We start from the raw sequence: 16096 nt of genomic DNA, 5'->3' as shown, positions 1-16096 counted from the left end.
AGTGAAGTGGGGGGGTGGGGGAGGTATGGGTGAAGGGTAAATGCTGCACTCATGTGGGGAAAATGAGCAGCGCCTCTTTTCAGTCATATGACAGGACATGCGCACCATCATGTGATGCGTTCAAATGCGCCCAGAAAGCCCCCCTTTCCTTTGAGAATTACAGTTTGAAATACAACTTCTCAAACATCAGTGAACTATTTCCCTTTCTACACCTCGACATTTATCTCACCGCAACTGGAACTAGTAATTTTGTGCATTAAGATTGCACATACAAAACATACAAAAAGCTTGTTAAAACAGGGGGGGAAAAAACATGAATCGCGAAAATTCCGACAGTACTTAAAAGCACCACCCGACACACTTCAGTCAGCCAGACGGTGAAACCAGTGAAGGAATCCAAAAGTTACCAAGTGCACATACCGTAAAGAAGGAGGAGTAACAAGGAGGGTTACCTGTAAGTATTGACTCCCAGATCACACACCTCTCTCCCTGTTCTCTCTCGACATAGTTTGTTTGTGTTTGAGGTAGTTGACTAGAAAGCGGAACTAGCCCACCAGTAGCACGTTAGCTGGGTTAAAAGAGTCCACGGATCCTGTCCTGTTTACGACACTGCTGCCACTTTTACGACAATGTAAGGAAACTTTAATGTGCTTCTACAGACTGTTCCACACTGGTTATTTACAACTTTTATTCAGTTTAAAAGTGATATTTTTTGGGTGGAGTAAACAGCCTTGGTTGGTGCCTTGGGTGTGGGGCTTTTTTTTTTTTAAATAATCTATTTCCTTCACGTGCCTGTTGATCAGGTGACCCACGTGACTGTGTTCCTTTGCTTTTGAGATGACCAGTCAGGTGTGCAGATACACACCTATGCACCTGTATCATTCCAACAACAGAAATGACTAACAATATGTGTATTTTCTCCTATTTAAGTTATAATTGGCAGCTGTACTGAATAGCTTTTTGACTCTTGCTTTTATACTCTTTTAATCAACATAAAGGATCATTGTTTAGGTTTAGGTTAAGTCTGTACAGTCTGATGTCATTGACCCCCTTGCTGTCTGTTATTGGCACACAGTCACCCAGCCCAAAACATTTCAGACTTAACCCAAACAAATGTGTGGTTATCATTGAAGGACAGAATGTAGGGTGAATTGTTTAAAATAACAAAGTCTCTATCTTTCATTATAAAGTAGAAGAATATGAACATTACATGATGGGATCAGGAAAAGAAGTCAGTGTGCTGTGCTTTAGTCAGAACTTGAGGAACAGGTTTGGGTAGAAGAACAAGAAATGTTTCCCTGTAGCTATTTTTCTGAGGACACTTTGAGGGTTGGTGCTGTGAATGAACTGCAACATGAATGGGTATGTCCTTTAGGCTTGTTTTAAAATACTCTTCTTGTGGCTGTGAACACATGTAGAGTGGTGTCACGGTTTTGTGCCGTTATCGAGTGTGAAGTGTAAACGTATAGGGCTTACTGTTATGTGATGATGGGCTCAAATTGCCCGGAGAACAAAATAATCTAGAATTTACGTGTGTGTGTATGTGTATGGCTTGGGTGTAACCTTCTCATCACTGTCATGAGGGTAAATCAATATCAAGCTAAACTGAGGTCCGTTTTACTGGCACATGTAATTGATCTTTTACTGTTGACATGTTCATCTGCTTGTGTTGTGGCTTGGCATTTCAAAAGAGAGCAATATGTGTGAATGAGTCCTCCTTCAGTGTTACAGTTGTAAACTCAAAGTAGTATCTTGCCAAATCCAATAATCAGTTAGAAAAAGCAGTCAAGCCTGTGCGAACCAAATGCCCCGACTGCCCTCTTACCAAGAAAAAAAAAAAAAAAAAAATGCAGAGTCAACAACATTAAATCCTCTGAGCTGTCTGCCAAGTAGACTATCCTTTTCCCCTGTCATCTTTATCTCAGGATGTTTGGTTGCTGCAGGTTTGAAAGGGAACCTGAAGTTCAGGGGTTATTTGAAAAACAAGAAAATGCCACTTGAACTTTAAAGGGAAAAGGATGGCAGGAGAGGAAGAGAAGGAAATGGGTATAAAGCTGTTTCCTGAATGGTATCTTTGAAACAAAAGATAGGGCTTTATGATTATGGCTCACCGGCTCTGTTCTTTTTTTTTTTTTTTTTTTTTTTTAAACGCAGTGTTTCTGCATCACAGAATACAAGATTAAGGCTTTGCTTCCGATGATCTTGATCTTATGTTACCTTGTGCACCAGAGGCTGCCATCACACCCGTCATTGTCACCGTCATAGTGCACCCTGTGACGCTGGGCTGCATGAAGGTCACTTCACAAAATCAGATATCGTTTGCTTGGATATGTATCTGCTAATCCGTTCTGCAAGGTAGCCTTGCTCATGTTGTGATCAGAATGTATCGCCAAATGGATTACCAAACACAGCGATACCACACCTAATCAAGTTCTGTGGCTTCTGCCTGTCGGTGTAGTTGTATCCATGAGTAACCAGAGTAATTCACAATGTGTCCTGCGGAAAGGTCTGTAGCGGTTACTCTTTGCTAAATTTCTCACGTAGTCCTGCTCTGGCCTTCCTCTAACACATAGGGGCATTTCACTCTGATCCACTTCTCTTTGCTATGCTTTGTCTATACATAATAATAAACTGAAAGCACTGGAAAATGTTGAATTTCACAACCAGTGGCCAACCACGATCAGCACTTCCTGCTGCTGGCTTACAGTAAAAGCCTCTGGGTGACACTTCCTGACATCATGCCCGCCCTGATGTACATCTTTTTACAAGTTTATGAAATCTGAATGTTAATCTGAAGGCAGAGTCTGAGCTGTCAAATAAAGATGCATCTTAATTTGTCCGAGTTTAATTGGATGTGGGAGTTCATTTTCAGGGAGTCACATGAGATCAGTCATTTAACTGAAGTATCTGTGCCTTTTTAAAATGAAGCTTTGTTTTTTGTGCTCCAATAACTGACGGTAAGAACGTCGTCTTTGTTGCATTTTAATGCACTTTTATTTATTTTTACACGTAACAACATTGTATTTGCAAACCTTCTACCATGCTTCAGCCATTTAAATAGGTATAGTGTATCCACTTTTAGACAATAATTTATTGTGGTTGCATAAATACATGACAAATTATCCAAAAATGTTGTTATGTAAATTAAATGATTATTATTATGGCATGAGAAACCTGTAGATAGAATGATCAGTCTATATTGATCCTTGGTTAGGCCATAAACTCTAACAATATTGTCACAAGACAACTTATTCTAAAAAAGGCCTATCCTTTAACACTTCATATAAAAGAGTAACATGCTTTTTACACAGTTTTGGTTTATTTATTTATTCAACTTTTATAATTTCCTCACTCCCTACTTTTATAACTTCAATTCAAGTATTGGTTTTGTAGTATACTTTGTTTTGGTTTTTGCGTACTTCTGCCAGTTATCAACATTCAATTGCATAACTCTGATATCATAGCCATCATATCTCTGTTTGTGATTAAACATTCTGCTAACCACACTGCAGCCAAACTTTACACGAACAACGAGCTGCTGTAGGCTCACAAGAAACATCATTTTGCTTCTTCATTGAAAAAGGTGTTCGTTTCCTTTTATCAGCAAGCCTTCCGTGTGTGTTCAGACTCCAAATACTCATTTAAAGAGCCTGATTTGTTTAGGTTTTGCATCTTCGTCCCCTTCCATATGACGTGAACACATTGATGTTCTCGTGCAGTAAATGTTTGGACCGCATATGTGTTCTCCATATTTATGATTTCTCACTGAAGAAGTATTCTACAGCAGTGTGCACTGAGAACATGAGGCATTTTGACACTGACCCCAATGTAAATTACATAAATTAGAAAGAGACAAAAAAGTCTAATTCAGTAGAAGTCTTGGTCACATTGTGTAAATTACCAAACATTTAATGTTTGTTTAGATGTTTTGTGTTAATATAAAAACATGTATGATGTAATCAGATTTGGTAAACTATCAAATATTGTTATCAGTTTTGGTCTGAATAAATGTAATTTCATCATTTTCTGTTTATTTGGAAACCGTATGATGCTTTATTCCCTCCTGAAGTTAACTCACTACAGTCCCTGTCCAGGAGTATATTTTGCTCTCTCTTTCATAGCAGTCTACAGTAAAGTTAAGGTCTCGGATTTGTTTCAGTCACAGAGCTTCATGATAATCGATGTCCTCTGATGTGACCTTTTTTTTTAAATTTGCTTCTCTTCCAGGCCGCAGAATATTGAGCTCGGTGCCACGGGGGAGCCTCCAAACAGGACAGCAGCAACATGGACGACATGACTGTGGAACAGATCACCATCAGGGCCAACCAAGTGACTGATGAGGTACTGAGAGACACGCACACACACAAGCACACACACACACCCTTTTCTCTCATTGTCTGTTTCTCTTTGTGTGAGTAGGAAACTTCCTTAAAGTGATAATCTGTCCAAAATGTTTTAATATCAAATGCCAAAACTGTGTTAGCGACAGACAGAAGCCTTAATGAGTGTTTGCAACATATGGAGCGCACAGATGGACAGTGAGGAAATGGGTAATGTAGAAGTGTTTTGGAAAGTTTCTATGCTTGGTTTTATAGTTTTGTTTTCTGTAACATTTTATCTTGAGGGTCAGTAATCTTTGTATGATTTCATAATAATTCTCTTGGCCGTTTCCTAGAAAGAATTATGTATTTTTATACTGACTGATACACGTCCAATTCATTGATTCCAATTGATTGCTAGTATGAGCTAAGGAGTCTTTAAGTCAGTGCACAAAAAAAGATGCAAATGTGAAATTTGTCTACGACAAGCAAACAAATTAAAGTATGTGATGAATAAAATGTACACTATTCAATTAATAATGAATTAATTCACTTGGATTTAGATTGAGTTTTTCCTTAAAGGAAACTATTAAAAACTATTATTTATATAGTTGATTAAAAAATGACAGAGGTCTCCAGGAAAGATCCTGGGAAGATATTTTAAAATGACACCCTCTATGAAATCAAAGGTTTCTCTTTTTTTAGTCCTACTCTGATGACCGTTTGAATTATTTTTTACCAAATTTTAACCAAACCACAGCTGTTAGTCTCTTGGGAGGATGGATCTGCCAACTGTTAACTGATTCCTTTCACCTTTTGTGATACTAAAAAGGGAGATTTTGGGTGGAGTATCACTTTCATTCAAGCACAAAAATGCATGCTAATTATCCACAAACAAGCAATCTCAGATGCAAAACTGAAGTTATTCAGATTGAAATGAACCCAAACATGCTGCAGGAGATGAGAATGCAAAGTCTTGAAGGAATAATTTGAAATTTTGCTCATTTGCTTTTTTTTTTGTGAAGAGTCGGATAGGAGATTCAATTACACACTTATGTCTTTTGGCCAAATACGCAGCTATAGTCGGCAGGCAGTTGGCTTAGTTTGGCATAAAAACTGGAAATTGGGGGAAACGGCTAGCCTCATTCTGTCTAAAGGTCTAAGGTCTGCCTAAAAAATCCACCTATCAGCACCTTCTAAGCTCATTAATTTACACAAACAGACATGAGTATGAATTTCTTGTTTAATGATGAAGGTGCGATCACGCAGATCGAATGTATGTTATGTATTAGTATTATTCAAATATTTAATTTAACCATAATTCAAAATAATCAGGATTTACCATTATTGTAGTGAAATAATCATTTTAGCCACAACCATATTGTAGACTGCACATTTTGGTTCAGCTGGAAAAGCTTCATTAAGGCGGGGGTTGTTTAAATATACAGTCGCACTGGAAGAGCAGAGGGTGGGTAATTATATTCATTGTGTTCGCAGTTGATTATTAAGCTAAGCATTAATAGGACGTGTGTGAGGCTTTACGCCTAATTTAGCCTGATGGCTCCCTTTCCCCTCTGGATCTGACAGTTTGAATGTTGTCAGCTACATCTAAGCGTTTTAATATCAAGGAGATAATTGTTACATCAGCACTCCAGGCCGCGATACGATCCGCCATCTGACTCAAATGGAGGAAAAAATAACTTTGTCTATCTGGGCTTGTGGCTGTGCACATCACCGTCCTGTAATTTTGACTGTACTAGTTTGCTATGTGTTTTCTTCTTCTTCTTTTTTCGAGACTGTGTTTTTATTTCTCTATATGTGCTTTCTGACTTAACCTGTGGTTTTTCTCTCTCTCTTCTTCCTCCTTTTTTACTGCTGCCTGGTTGACTCAGCATGGGAGGGTTCTTCTGCTAATGCTTCCTCATGCTTTCGCTTTGGGTAACCACTCATACCTTTAAAAAGACTCAGAGCATGGCTGTCAATGTATCAGGGCAACATCCGAATTAGTTATGATAAGACTGGTTTTAGGAAGTCTTAACACAAGCAGTCTCATTAATTTCAAGGCTGTTCCCCCATGTCCAGTAGTTAAAACTGCTTCCACACCCGACCACATTGTGTCAATGTTATTAAAATGCATTGTTTCTGTGCTACTTCCTAATCACCCTGATATATTGCAGCCATTTAATACCTGTAGTGCGTTTTATGTTTTATTTGTGGTTGAATTACACTTGAAAAAAAAAAGCTTTTATGTAGCTTGCTGGAACCTGCATGTACCTCGCCTAACTGTACTCCCATTGAAGCCATCCCAAACAAATGATAAAAATACCACGCCATTGTCTGCATCGCAAAGATCTGTCACAGCTCCCCAATCTGGAAAATTTGGCTACCGCAGCGATTTTGGGCTTAATTAGCCAAGTTCAAGGATTTTAGGAGACGCAACGTAATGTTTGTCCACCCAAGTGATGTTCTGGCTGAACCAACAAAAACATGGCTGAGCTCAACACATCCCTCTCGCCAATTCCATGTTTGTCTGTTTCTCAACTCACTGATTAATGTATTCAGAGCAAACATAACAGAGAGAATGAGGAATCTGGTCCCCCCACTCTCTCTTGTTAACAGTTAATTAGGGATGGTAACAATAGAGTCATGCCCTGAGTCACTTCCGTGCTTTGCTCCTTTGGATGCTCTGCTCTCTGTTCAGCTCTCGCTATTAATAGAGACACAAAGGCCCAACTCACCTGAACTGACTGCATTCCAGTTCGTCGGCAGATTTTTTTCCTCTTTGTGTGCATGTGTGTGTTTTTGTCTGTGTCTTGCTGTAGATTGTTAACTTTTGTGCCACATGTACAATTAGTACAATTAGAGTTTAGACCCAAGAACACTGTAGCTGTGTCCCAAATCCATACTGCATACTAATTCAAACAAGGTTTTAGTATGTTGTGTGTTCACACTAGGGAATTGGCAAAATAAGATCTACTAAAAGCTGATTTTTGAATGTGATGAAACTAAAGATTATGTCAGAAAATGGCATAAAAACAATTGGTATAGAAGAGCAGATAATTCTCACAATTACGAGGCGGGAACCTAAGAATATTTTCCTTTCTTTCGTTCTTGAAAAAATAAGTTAATGGATGAGTTGACTTAAAGTTTTAACTCAAGTTGAGGAGCTGCTCACAGCTGTTCATTATTTTCTTGATCACAGATTGATTAAATTGCTTGTTTTGTTCAACTTGTATCTGAGAAGACTTAAAGAAACCAGCATATATTATAAACCGAAAATGTGGATATGTGGATCAAATAAAATCCATGTTCATTTATCGAATCTTGAACAAATCATATAAGCTTTAAAGCTGCAACAATAAGCTTGTCAAAAAAATGTACTTCAACAATTAACTGATTATCAAAACGCTTGAAATTATGGTTATGCAAAATGCAAAGCATTCCCTTGTTCTCAACTGTGGGTTTTCCTGCTTGTATTCTTATATTTATAAGATAGGAAACTGCTGTGGTCACTGAAATCAAATTACTGGATGTTAAATTAGATAATTCACTGTCATGGTCTGATCAAATTAATTTAATTGTACCCATGATGGGGGGGAGGCTCTGCATTTTCAAGGAAATGATCTTCATATGTTCCATCTTCTGCTATAATTGGCCCTTTTCACAGCTCACATTTTGCCATGTCGTTGCACAGCAAATACAGGTGTAATTAATAACATTACTTGTGGCCTGGTTCCATTTAAGTGGCTGATGTCCTGGTATTGTGCTGCTGACTCACTGGAAGGACTTTGACACACTAAATGGAATGGGACCAAAATGAATGTATTACATCGGTGTTTACCATGCTATCTAAATGGCCGCTGTAAAAAGGGCCAATTGACGTTGTTCGATTCCTTGTTCTGTCACAGCCGGGGCACTGTCCAGTCATTTGGTCCAGTGCTGCTTTTAAAACATAAAAAACAACAACTTTGAATTGCACCGAACAAGGAAGTCAGATCAGTTCCTCATTAATCTTTCTGTTTATGTGTGTGAGATGCATAAATGATAATCATGGCTAATAATGGAGGGTAAATTGATATCTAGTATTCTGTTATTCATGCAATATGCGGTTTGGAATATGACGCCATTCTTTCTCATGTGTAAAAAAAACAACCAAAAAACTAGTATGTACTGTTTTGTGTCAAAGGTATAACAACATCAAATGAGCACTGGTCAGGTTTCATCTACCTGCAATCTCAAATCAACAGTGACTTAAAAAAACAAAAAATGGATGAATCTAGATGTTATTTTGTTATTGCCATTTTGGATTATTTTTGATTGTTTATATTAAATTTGCCCACCTTTTTATTCACTAACGCTGCTGTTTTTTTCCTTCAGTCACTGGAAAGCACACGGAGGATGCTGCAGATGGCAGAGGAGGTGAGACTTTGACAGTTTGTAGTGACACAAAAGCATCTTACATGTAGTTGTGTTTTTTGGGGTTTTTTGTGACCATAACTGGATTCATGTTTGTTTATAACTGCCCATACCTGGATGACGATTAGGAACATTTTATAAATAACAAAATTTAAAAGTTAATCTTCTCTCTTTGACAACAGAGTGTTAGGACCATTAATTCACTTTTGTTTTGTATTAATTATACTTCTCTGTCTGTTTTCAAATTGTTAACAAAGCCAATATCCTAATTAACTCTTAAATGTATTCACCCCTGATTATTGTCATTCTTCATCATGCATAAATCTGTCTGTAATCTTTCGTTGGATCTGACTCAATTTTGAATCTTGTGTTTACAGAGCAAGCAGACCGGCATCAACACCATGGTGATGTTGGACGAGCAAGGAGGTGAGGAGATGAACAAAAACAACACTTCTAATTTTTTAATGTTTCTGTCTCTTTGTCCGTGGCAAAGAGTGTATGCTAATGGTTAAGTGCTAAGAGTCACCCATTTTTGGATGTTCTTGCTTCATTTTGAAAGGAACTGTAAGTGAGTAATGACTCGCGCTAATGCCTTCAAACGCTAATATTTTTCTAAAACTAATTTTTCAAAATGTTGCAGGTAAAATCAAACAGATGTCATTGTGCCACAATAAAAAAAAAATTATTCCAATAACCTTTGGATTTCAAAGAGGTTTTGAGATGATTTAGGGGAATTTCATGTTTTGATTTTGACAGAATAATTTTTTTTCACTTGAGGCAGTCAGGATTGTAAAGTCGAGTTCTCATGGATTTGTGGGCTGTAGACAAAGATGTTTAACAATGCAATGCCCCAAAGAACTGTTATATATTATCCAACTAAGAGTTGAAGTAATTTGTGCTAATCTCACTGTGTGACAGCAGCACCTAGAAACCCTTTAGTGTTAAGTATAGTGTTGATGCACATAACGGTAGCACTCTCCGACAGGGCGTGGTTTTAATAAGACGTATCTGTGCTTTAGTTTGCTTCAGTATTAGCCATAATGATCATGAAAATAATTTGTTATTGGTAATCATTTCTGTAAGATGCATTCCGAAATATTGTTATGCTCAACTAGTGTTTGTTACTAGTCCTCAGTTTCTCTCAGCACCAACTCTTTGTCAGTATTTGTCCCCAAACATGACTCACAAGTTATTGACCCAGTTTAGGAATCCTCACAATGATCATTGAAGGTGCTTTTTGTAATGGCTGGCCACAAACTCCAAACGAATAGGAGGCAGTTTTTACCCTCCTCCAAAAAAACTCTGTGAGTCGTTCAAAATAACACTGCTATCATGTAATGTTTACGAGTTTTGTTCGCCTCAAGCTTGCTTCACTCAGTTTTAGCAGGGCCATAGTAGCAAGAAAACCCAGTGGGGGAGGAGGTTAGCCGTTCTCAACTACAAACCTGTCAAGTTTCAAGACTCCAAGCCAAAAACTCCTAGTGTATAAAATAATGAAATGTTCCTAGATATAGAAAGGGAGAATCTGAATTGTTGTGCCTGTACTTGTGTGTGTTTCAGACCAGCTGAAGCGTGTGGACGAGGGCATGGACCAGATCAACCAGGACATGAGACAGGCAGAGAGGAACCTGACCGACCTCTCCAAGTGCTGCGGCCTCTGTGTCTGCCCCTGTGACAGGTACAATGTACTCTCAGACCTGCTCAAGTCTTCATCGTGCTTTTCTATACTTTTTGTGGGCTGTGCGTGTTTGATAATATGCAACAGGTATGTGGCTGGTTTGTGAATGAAATTCACAGGGACAAATAATAGCAATACAAGTAAGGTTTATATAACAAGTTTGTGATCATTTGCATATTTTACTTTTTAGATATTACATTTGTTTATATCCTGTAAAGTGGGAGGGGATATTTCAGGGGCGTTCATTGTCTCCATAGACAATGTTAGATGACTGACAGTTGTAGCTTTCTACAACCGGGTTAGGCATGAAACTCTTGTTAAATCATCAGTATAAGAGTTGACCAAATGTGATACAAAATATCTGCTTGTTAGATCCCCAAAAAAAGAGTCAAAGGTACTTGCTTATGTACATAAAAAAACTATAGTGTTTTTTGTTTGAAATGCTTTTAAGAGTGCTGCTAACAGCTTAAAGACAAATAATCAATTTTCATCAAAATAAGGCCTTAAAAAGTATTAAATTGTCTTAAATTCAGATTGCATTGGTCTTAAATATTTGTGTGCCATGTCAGTGCGAAAATGCGGGCAATCTGTTCTGCCAGGTATCTGCTTGTTAGATCCCCAAAAAAAGAGTCAAAGGTACTTGCTTATGTACATAAAAAAACTATAGTGTTTTTTGTTTGAAATGCTTTTAAGAGTGCTGCTAACAGCTTAAAGACCTGAGTCTAAGGTCTTTAAGCTGAAAAATATAAATGTAAATATACAATAAGCATCTTGAATTAATTCACTTTTTGATTCTGGGTCAATTTTTGAATGAATTCAGCAACTACGATGCCGTGGTTTGTTACCAACTGCAACAACAAAGTAATTCCCTTACGCTTTGATTTCTGCGTCTGCCTGAGGCATTCTCCATGGCAACAGAAACAGATGATCATCGGTGTTGTGGTACTTAGAGACGTCCTCCATGCAGAACTAAGATTTGGAGCTTTTACATAAACCTTGGGCATTGTGCCAATATTCAAGAGTCCTGTGTGTCTATGTTGAGTAACATTTGATTATATCATTAAAAGAAAACATTCAAAAGGGAGTGCAAACATTTCCAGAACCAGCAGCCTCTCTCTCTTCACCAAGTTATCATCATGGGATTGAACACATCCATTTCTTTGATCTGTCTGTGTGATTACACATGAACGCAACATGAACTATGAGGAGGGCAAGAAGAGAAGAAAATACATATCTTCTCTAAAAATGTTAATTTTATGGTGAATGGATTGATAAACTATTTGTAGCATTCCCAACTGTTATGGATGAAAAGGAAACATGACAGTTTTCCTACCAAGTTCTTAACAAGACTGCTGAGCAAACTTTACCCCCTCCATCAAACCAAATTGATATGCAGTGACAGTGTGTGTGCATAGTACGATCATATCTGGTTCTAAACGTGGAAAAAAAAATCTCCCCTAAATGCTTTCACTTTGGAAAAGAGGATTCTTTGATGAGTACCATAAAATAAGGTAGGGAATATTTTGAATTTGCTTATGAATAACGAACATCTGTGACTGTAGTAATAGCCGACTTGTAGACTCATTAACTTTGTGGGTGCTTTTATTTTGAAGGCAGTGTGGTTGTGTTCTTTCAGTTTGTATTGACGCCTCCGGATTTCCATGTTTGTATTGACTTTCCGCTTTTCCTCCAGGGTGTCGTCGATCGAGCATGACTCAAAGTACAAGCGTACCTGGGGCATCAGAGGAGGCGACGGCGAAAATGACTCCGATGGCTCAAAAGTGGTCTCGAGGCAGCCATCGGGTGTCCGCAATGGCCAGGCTGGCCATGCAAACACCTCTGCGCCTTCAGGCCAGTACATCAAGAGGTGGGGTCCTGGTCATATTTCTTTATTAAGAATCTTTTTAGCATAATGTTATCACAAGCATGTTGTTCATTTATACATTACATATAGTTTACAATTAACAAAGTGAGACACATTTGACAGAGCATTGCTTAACATCTACAGGATAACCAACGATGCTCGTGAGGATGAGATGGAGGAGAATCTGGATGCAGTGGGCAGCATCATTGGCAACCTGAAAAATATGGCTGTGGACATGGGCAACGAGATAGACCAGCAGAACAAACACATTGACAACATCAATGACAAGGTAACGGTCGGATGTTATTGACAATTTAAATCGTTTTGCCCTGTTTTACTTTCTCTGCTATTCATTATTTCAAGGTTGATGGCCAAATGAAGGTATCCTGTGGAGTTTTGTTACCAATAGTAGCACTATGGAGAAATGTTTTTACAAGCAACGCTGCACATACTTGTTCATGGTTTCAAGCTGTTTAACTGATGGACAGTTGATAAACCGTAACGTGGACTGCAGTAGACTGCTAGTGTGCAAACATGGATGTAAACAATGCAGGATTTAGAATGAGCTTTGCAAAAGGAGGGAAGAAAATGCATTCATTTATTCATATGGTGACAGAATGATCTCCATAATGTTTCCTACCGTGCATTGATGACCAAACACTGTAAGAATTGCATTTATTGTCCAAACGGGACGTCCTTATTAGACAAGCTACTTCTGAAAACACCGCTGGCAGCATCTTAGATCATTTATTTAAAAACAATACATAGGGTAGAACAAAGATGGGATTTAAAATATGTTCCCACAAAAGTTTATTAAGTTTCTAGTAAAATAATAGAATAACCATCAATGTTGATAAACCTTAAAGTGAAGGTTTCAATAAATAAATAATAATAATAAACCATCTCTTATGATTTTTAATTACAAAAAGTTATGACGTGAGGAAAATGTTGGTTTAAAATATTAATAGCTATTTACAGACTGTGTGTGGGGAAAAAAAGACCAGAACCCTAATTCCCCATTACAATAATTCACTACATTTTTATAAGCAGGCATGCAAACTCCCTACCTCTTTCTGTTTCCACCGTACATGCGTTTGCATCTCTGGTAGTTAAAGGTTCACTATGGACGTTACATTCAGTGTTTTAAATCCAGTTAATAAAGCATTTGTAAAGCTAATTTAATGCCTTGACATCCATCTTTACTGGGTAGCAGTCTTCTTACACACTCAAAAGAACCTGCTCATTAGCACTCGAGTTCATAAACTCCACAGGGAACTTTAAATGTTTGGTTCTTATGCATTTGAAGCCAGTGAATTGCTTGGTGAAAAGGGCAAGCTACGCATATATTCACCCTTTTTCCCTTTTTAATGTATTTCTTTTCTTTCTTTCAGGCGGAAATGAACAGGCATCGTATTGAAGAGGCGAACCAGAGAGCTAACAAGCTCCTCAAGTAGAAAAATAACCCGCTTCTGCCAGTTTTATCCATCAACCTTGAGCCTCTGTCGCCCCACCTATATTGTATACACACACTGCATTCTTGTGCACATGCATCTTTGACATTTAAAAAGAAATTCAGTCAGGAAGAATATCTTTGCCAGCTTGCCTTATTCTGCACTAAGATGTAAATATAATACGCAAAATGTTCTATATTTTATAAATTGGCCACCATCTTTTACACATGCATTCATAGACATGCTGGACTTTGAAAAAGCAGCAAGGGCATCAGAAACTGCTCCAAAGAGGAAGGGACTGACTGCCTGTCACTGCTGGTCGATAACAAATATGCACCAGGCCTGTTGTATCATATCTCAACATTCAGAGGAAGGGAAGTAGCACAGGTCAGCTGCTTTTCTTTCTTACTGTTTTTCTGTTTTGTCTTTCTCTTAGAGTCAAGAACTATGAACTGTCTCTCTTTGTCTGTGTGCGTCTGTGGTTTGTGTGGAGGAGGTCATGGATTCAGGCTTACTAGCTGACTTTTAGCTAGCATTAATTATCGTATCCCCTTCTTTTTGGTCCAATCTTGATACTTCTAGTTAAATCATAAAACATTGACTTTGAAACAAAAGCATCTTAATCAAATTCTTATTGGTTCAGTTTGTAATTAGGTATATTTTATCGTGTATTATTTTGAGATGATGTGCTTATTTAATTATTCTTTATCAAGCAAAAATGACTTGTGAATAAAGTTTTTTTTAACACTTTGTTCTCATGTCATTTATGCCGTTTCAGATGTAAAAGCTATTTCATAAAATATTAAATGTTGTGCTTTGGAGTGAGTCATGGCAAATCCTTTCATGCTGGAATTCAAAGCACCTACCCCTGAACGATAGCAATTCACTATTATTTTTAAAATTTCTGACTGAGAAGTCAAGGTTGTTGTAACTAATTGCAAGAAAATTGTGAGAAGCTGAACTGGTGTTTTTTTATATATACTAGTAATCACTTATCCTTCAGATGTGAGGGAGGGTCAGTAAGCATCATGAAGAACGCTCATCATTAACTCTTCCAAAGCATCTAGTATATTTTATAACACTGAATATGTGAAACAAAACAGTAGATTTGTCATAAAAGGATCATTTCTGTACTTCATATTTAGTGTCTCTTGCGATTTTCACTATCTTGATACAGAAACATATTGTAGCTGTTTATATTAATTGCCCATAGTCATTCTGTTAATCTAAATTCATTCTTCTTTCTTCGTCATCTCCTGGTTAATAGAGATTTATAGCACCCAAGAGGAGATTGAACAGCCTTTGCAGGGTTCCTAGTAAGTCTGGTAATATGCGGAAAATTAATTTCCTCAAGTTTGATAATTGCACAGTCTGTAAAAGTATGAAAACAAATGTTCGGTTCTGAAACACACGGCTGTACATTGTCTAATCCGCTATCATTTCTCATGCGCACTATGTCGTTGTCATTATGGCATATGCAGCAGTTTTGTCATAATGAAAAAATAACTTGGAAGGTTAAAAATTAAAGAAATGAGTCTGGAAAAATATAATTTAGAAAATGGGAGAATGTGCAGGAACCCTGTCAATGCCCTTTATAGATGATATATGGTTGTGTTGTAACAGCCGCAGTATCACAAACGGCTCCTCTTGCAGCCAGTTTTATCAGCAGAGCTGCAGTAAAATGATATAATATGTTGGAAAGCATAACTTGTTTTGCCGTAGCCATTCTGAGAAATTACTGCTGGCAGCAAGCAAAAGTACACACGTAAATTAATGACGTTAAAGGGGTAAATGTTGAAGCGGAATAAGTCCTGGCGGGCTCTGTTTAGGCCTCACTGTGGAAATTTGGCTTCTAATAAAGTAATGCAGTACGCTGGAAATATCTCTTGTATGCATCTTCTGGCTTATTTGTTTTGAAGAGAAATGATCATTTGTATGCGTCGCTGCAGGCGTACACCTATTGAGTTTGTAAAGATTGAAATGAACTGTTATTCAGGGCTTTGTATTGCTATAAGTGATCATCCTCGGCTTGTTATTTGTCAGCTGAGGTATAATTAGTGTAGCCTGAGGCTGACTCGCTGTCTTGAGGCTGTTTATTCACTGTTTTGCCAACAGCCACTGGAATGTAAATCCAACCGTTTTGTCGATTTTCATGATGTTCAATATGCAGCTCATATTCTTATCTGAAATTAGCTTGGTTAGCAGTTGACTGTTCAACAAAGTGCATGATGTTTAACACCTGCCTCTGTTAAATTGTTTGTCTTCAATAAATGTACTCTGAAATTAATGTTATTGGACATTTTCAATGCATTTACAAATAGCATAAAATCAGTATTCATTAAAAAAATCTGCTAAGGCACAACTGAGG

The 16096-nt window shown here is 37.7% G+C and overlaps 1 protein-coding gene across 1 annotated transcript; it reads left to right on the top strand.

Moving 5' to 3' along the window:
- The first annotated feature begins 341 nt into the window (after positions 1-341).
- On the top strand, positions 342-16015 carry LOC129103221 (synaptosomal-associated protein 23-like). Its single transcript, XM_054613573.1, has 8 exons — positions 342-454; positions 4228-4341; positions 8697-8738; positions 9113-9161; positions 10296-10413; positions 12107-12280; positions 12422-12566; positions 13669-16015. Exons 2-8 carry the CDS (start codon positions 4285-4287, stop codon positions 13729-13731), a joined length of 648 nt encoding a protein of 215 aa, XP_054469548.1. The 5' UTR covers positions 342-454; positions 4228-4284; the 3' UTR covers positions 13732-16015.
- Positions 16016-16096: the final 81 nt, after the last annotated feature.

Source organism: Anoplopoma fimbria, chromosome 15, assembly GCF_027596085.1.
Source record: "Anoplopoma fimbria isolate UVic2021 breed Golden Eagle Sablefish chromosome 15, Afim_UVic_2022, whole genome shotgun sequence".
Classification (NCBI taxonomy): Eukaryota; Metazoa; Chordata; class Actinopteri; order Perciformes; family Anoplopomatidae; genus Anoplopoma; species Anoplopoma fimbria.
This window is presented reverse-complemented; position numbering and strand designations above follow the sequence as displayed.

Coding starts and splice junctions, on each gene's coding strand:
- LOC129103221 (XM_054613573.1), top strand. CDS start 4,285: ATGGACGACATGACTGTGGAACAGATCACCATCAGGGCCAACCAAGTG. Junction 9,162..10,295: donor GATGTTGGACGAGCAAGGAG/GTGAGGAGATGA, acceptor TGTGTGTTTCAG/ACCAGCTGAAGCGTGTGGAC. Junction 12,281..12,421: donor TCAGGCCAGTACATCAAGAG/GTGGGGTCCTGG, acceptor TAACATCTACAG/GATAACCAACGATGCTCGTG.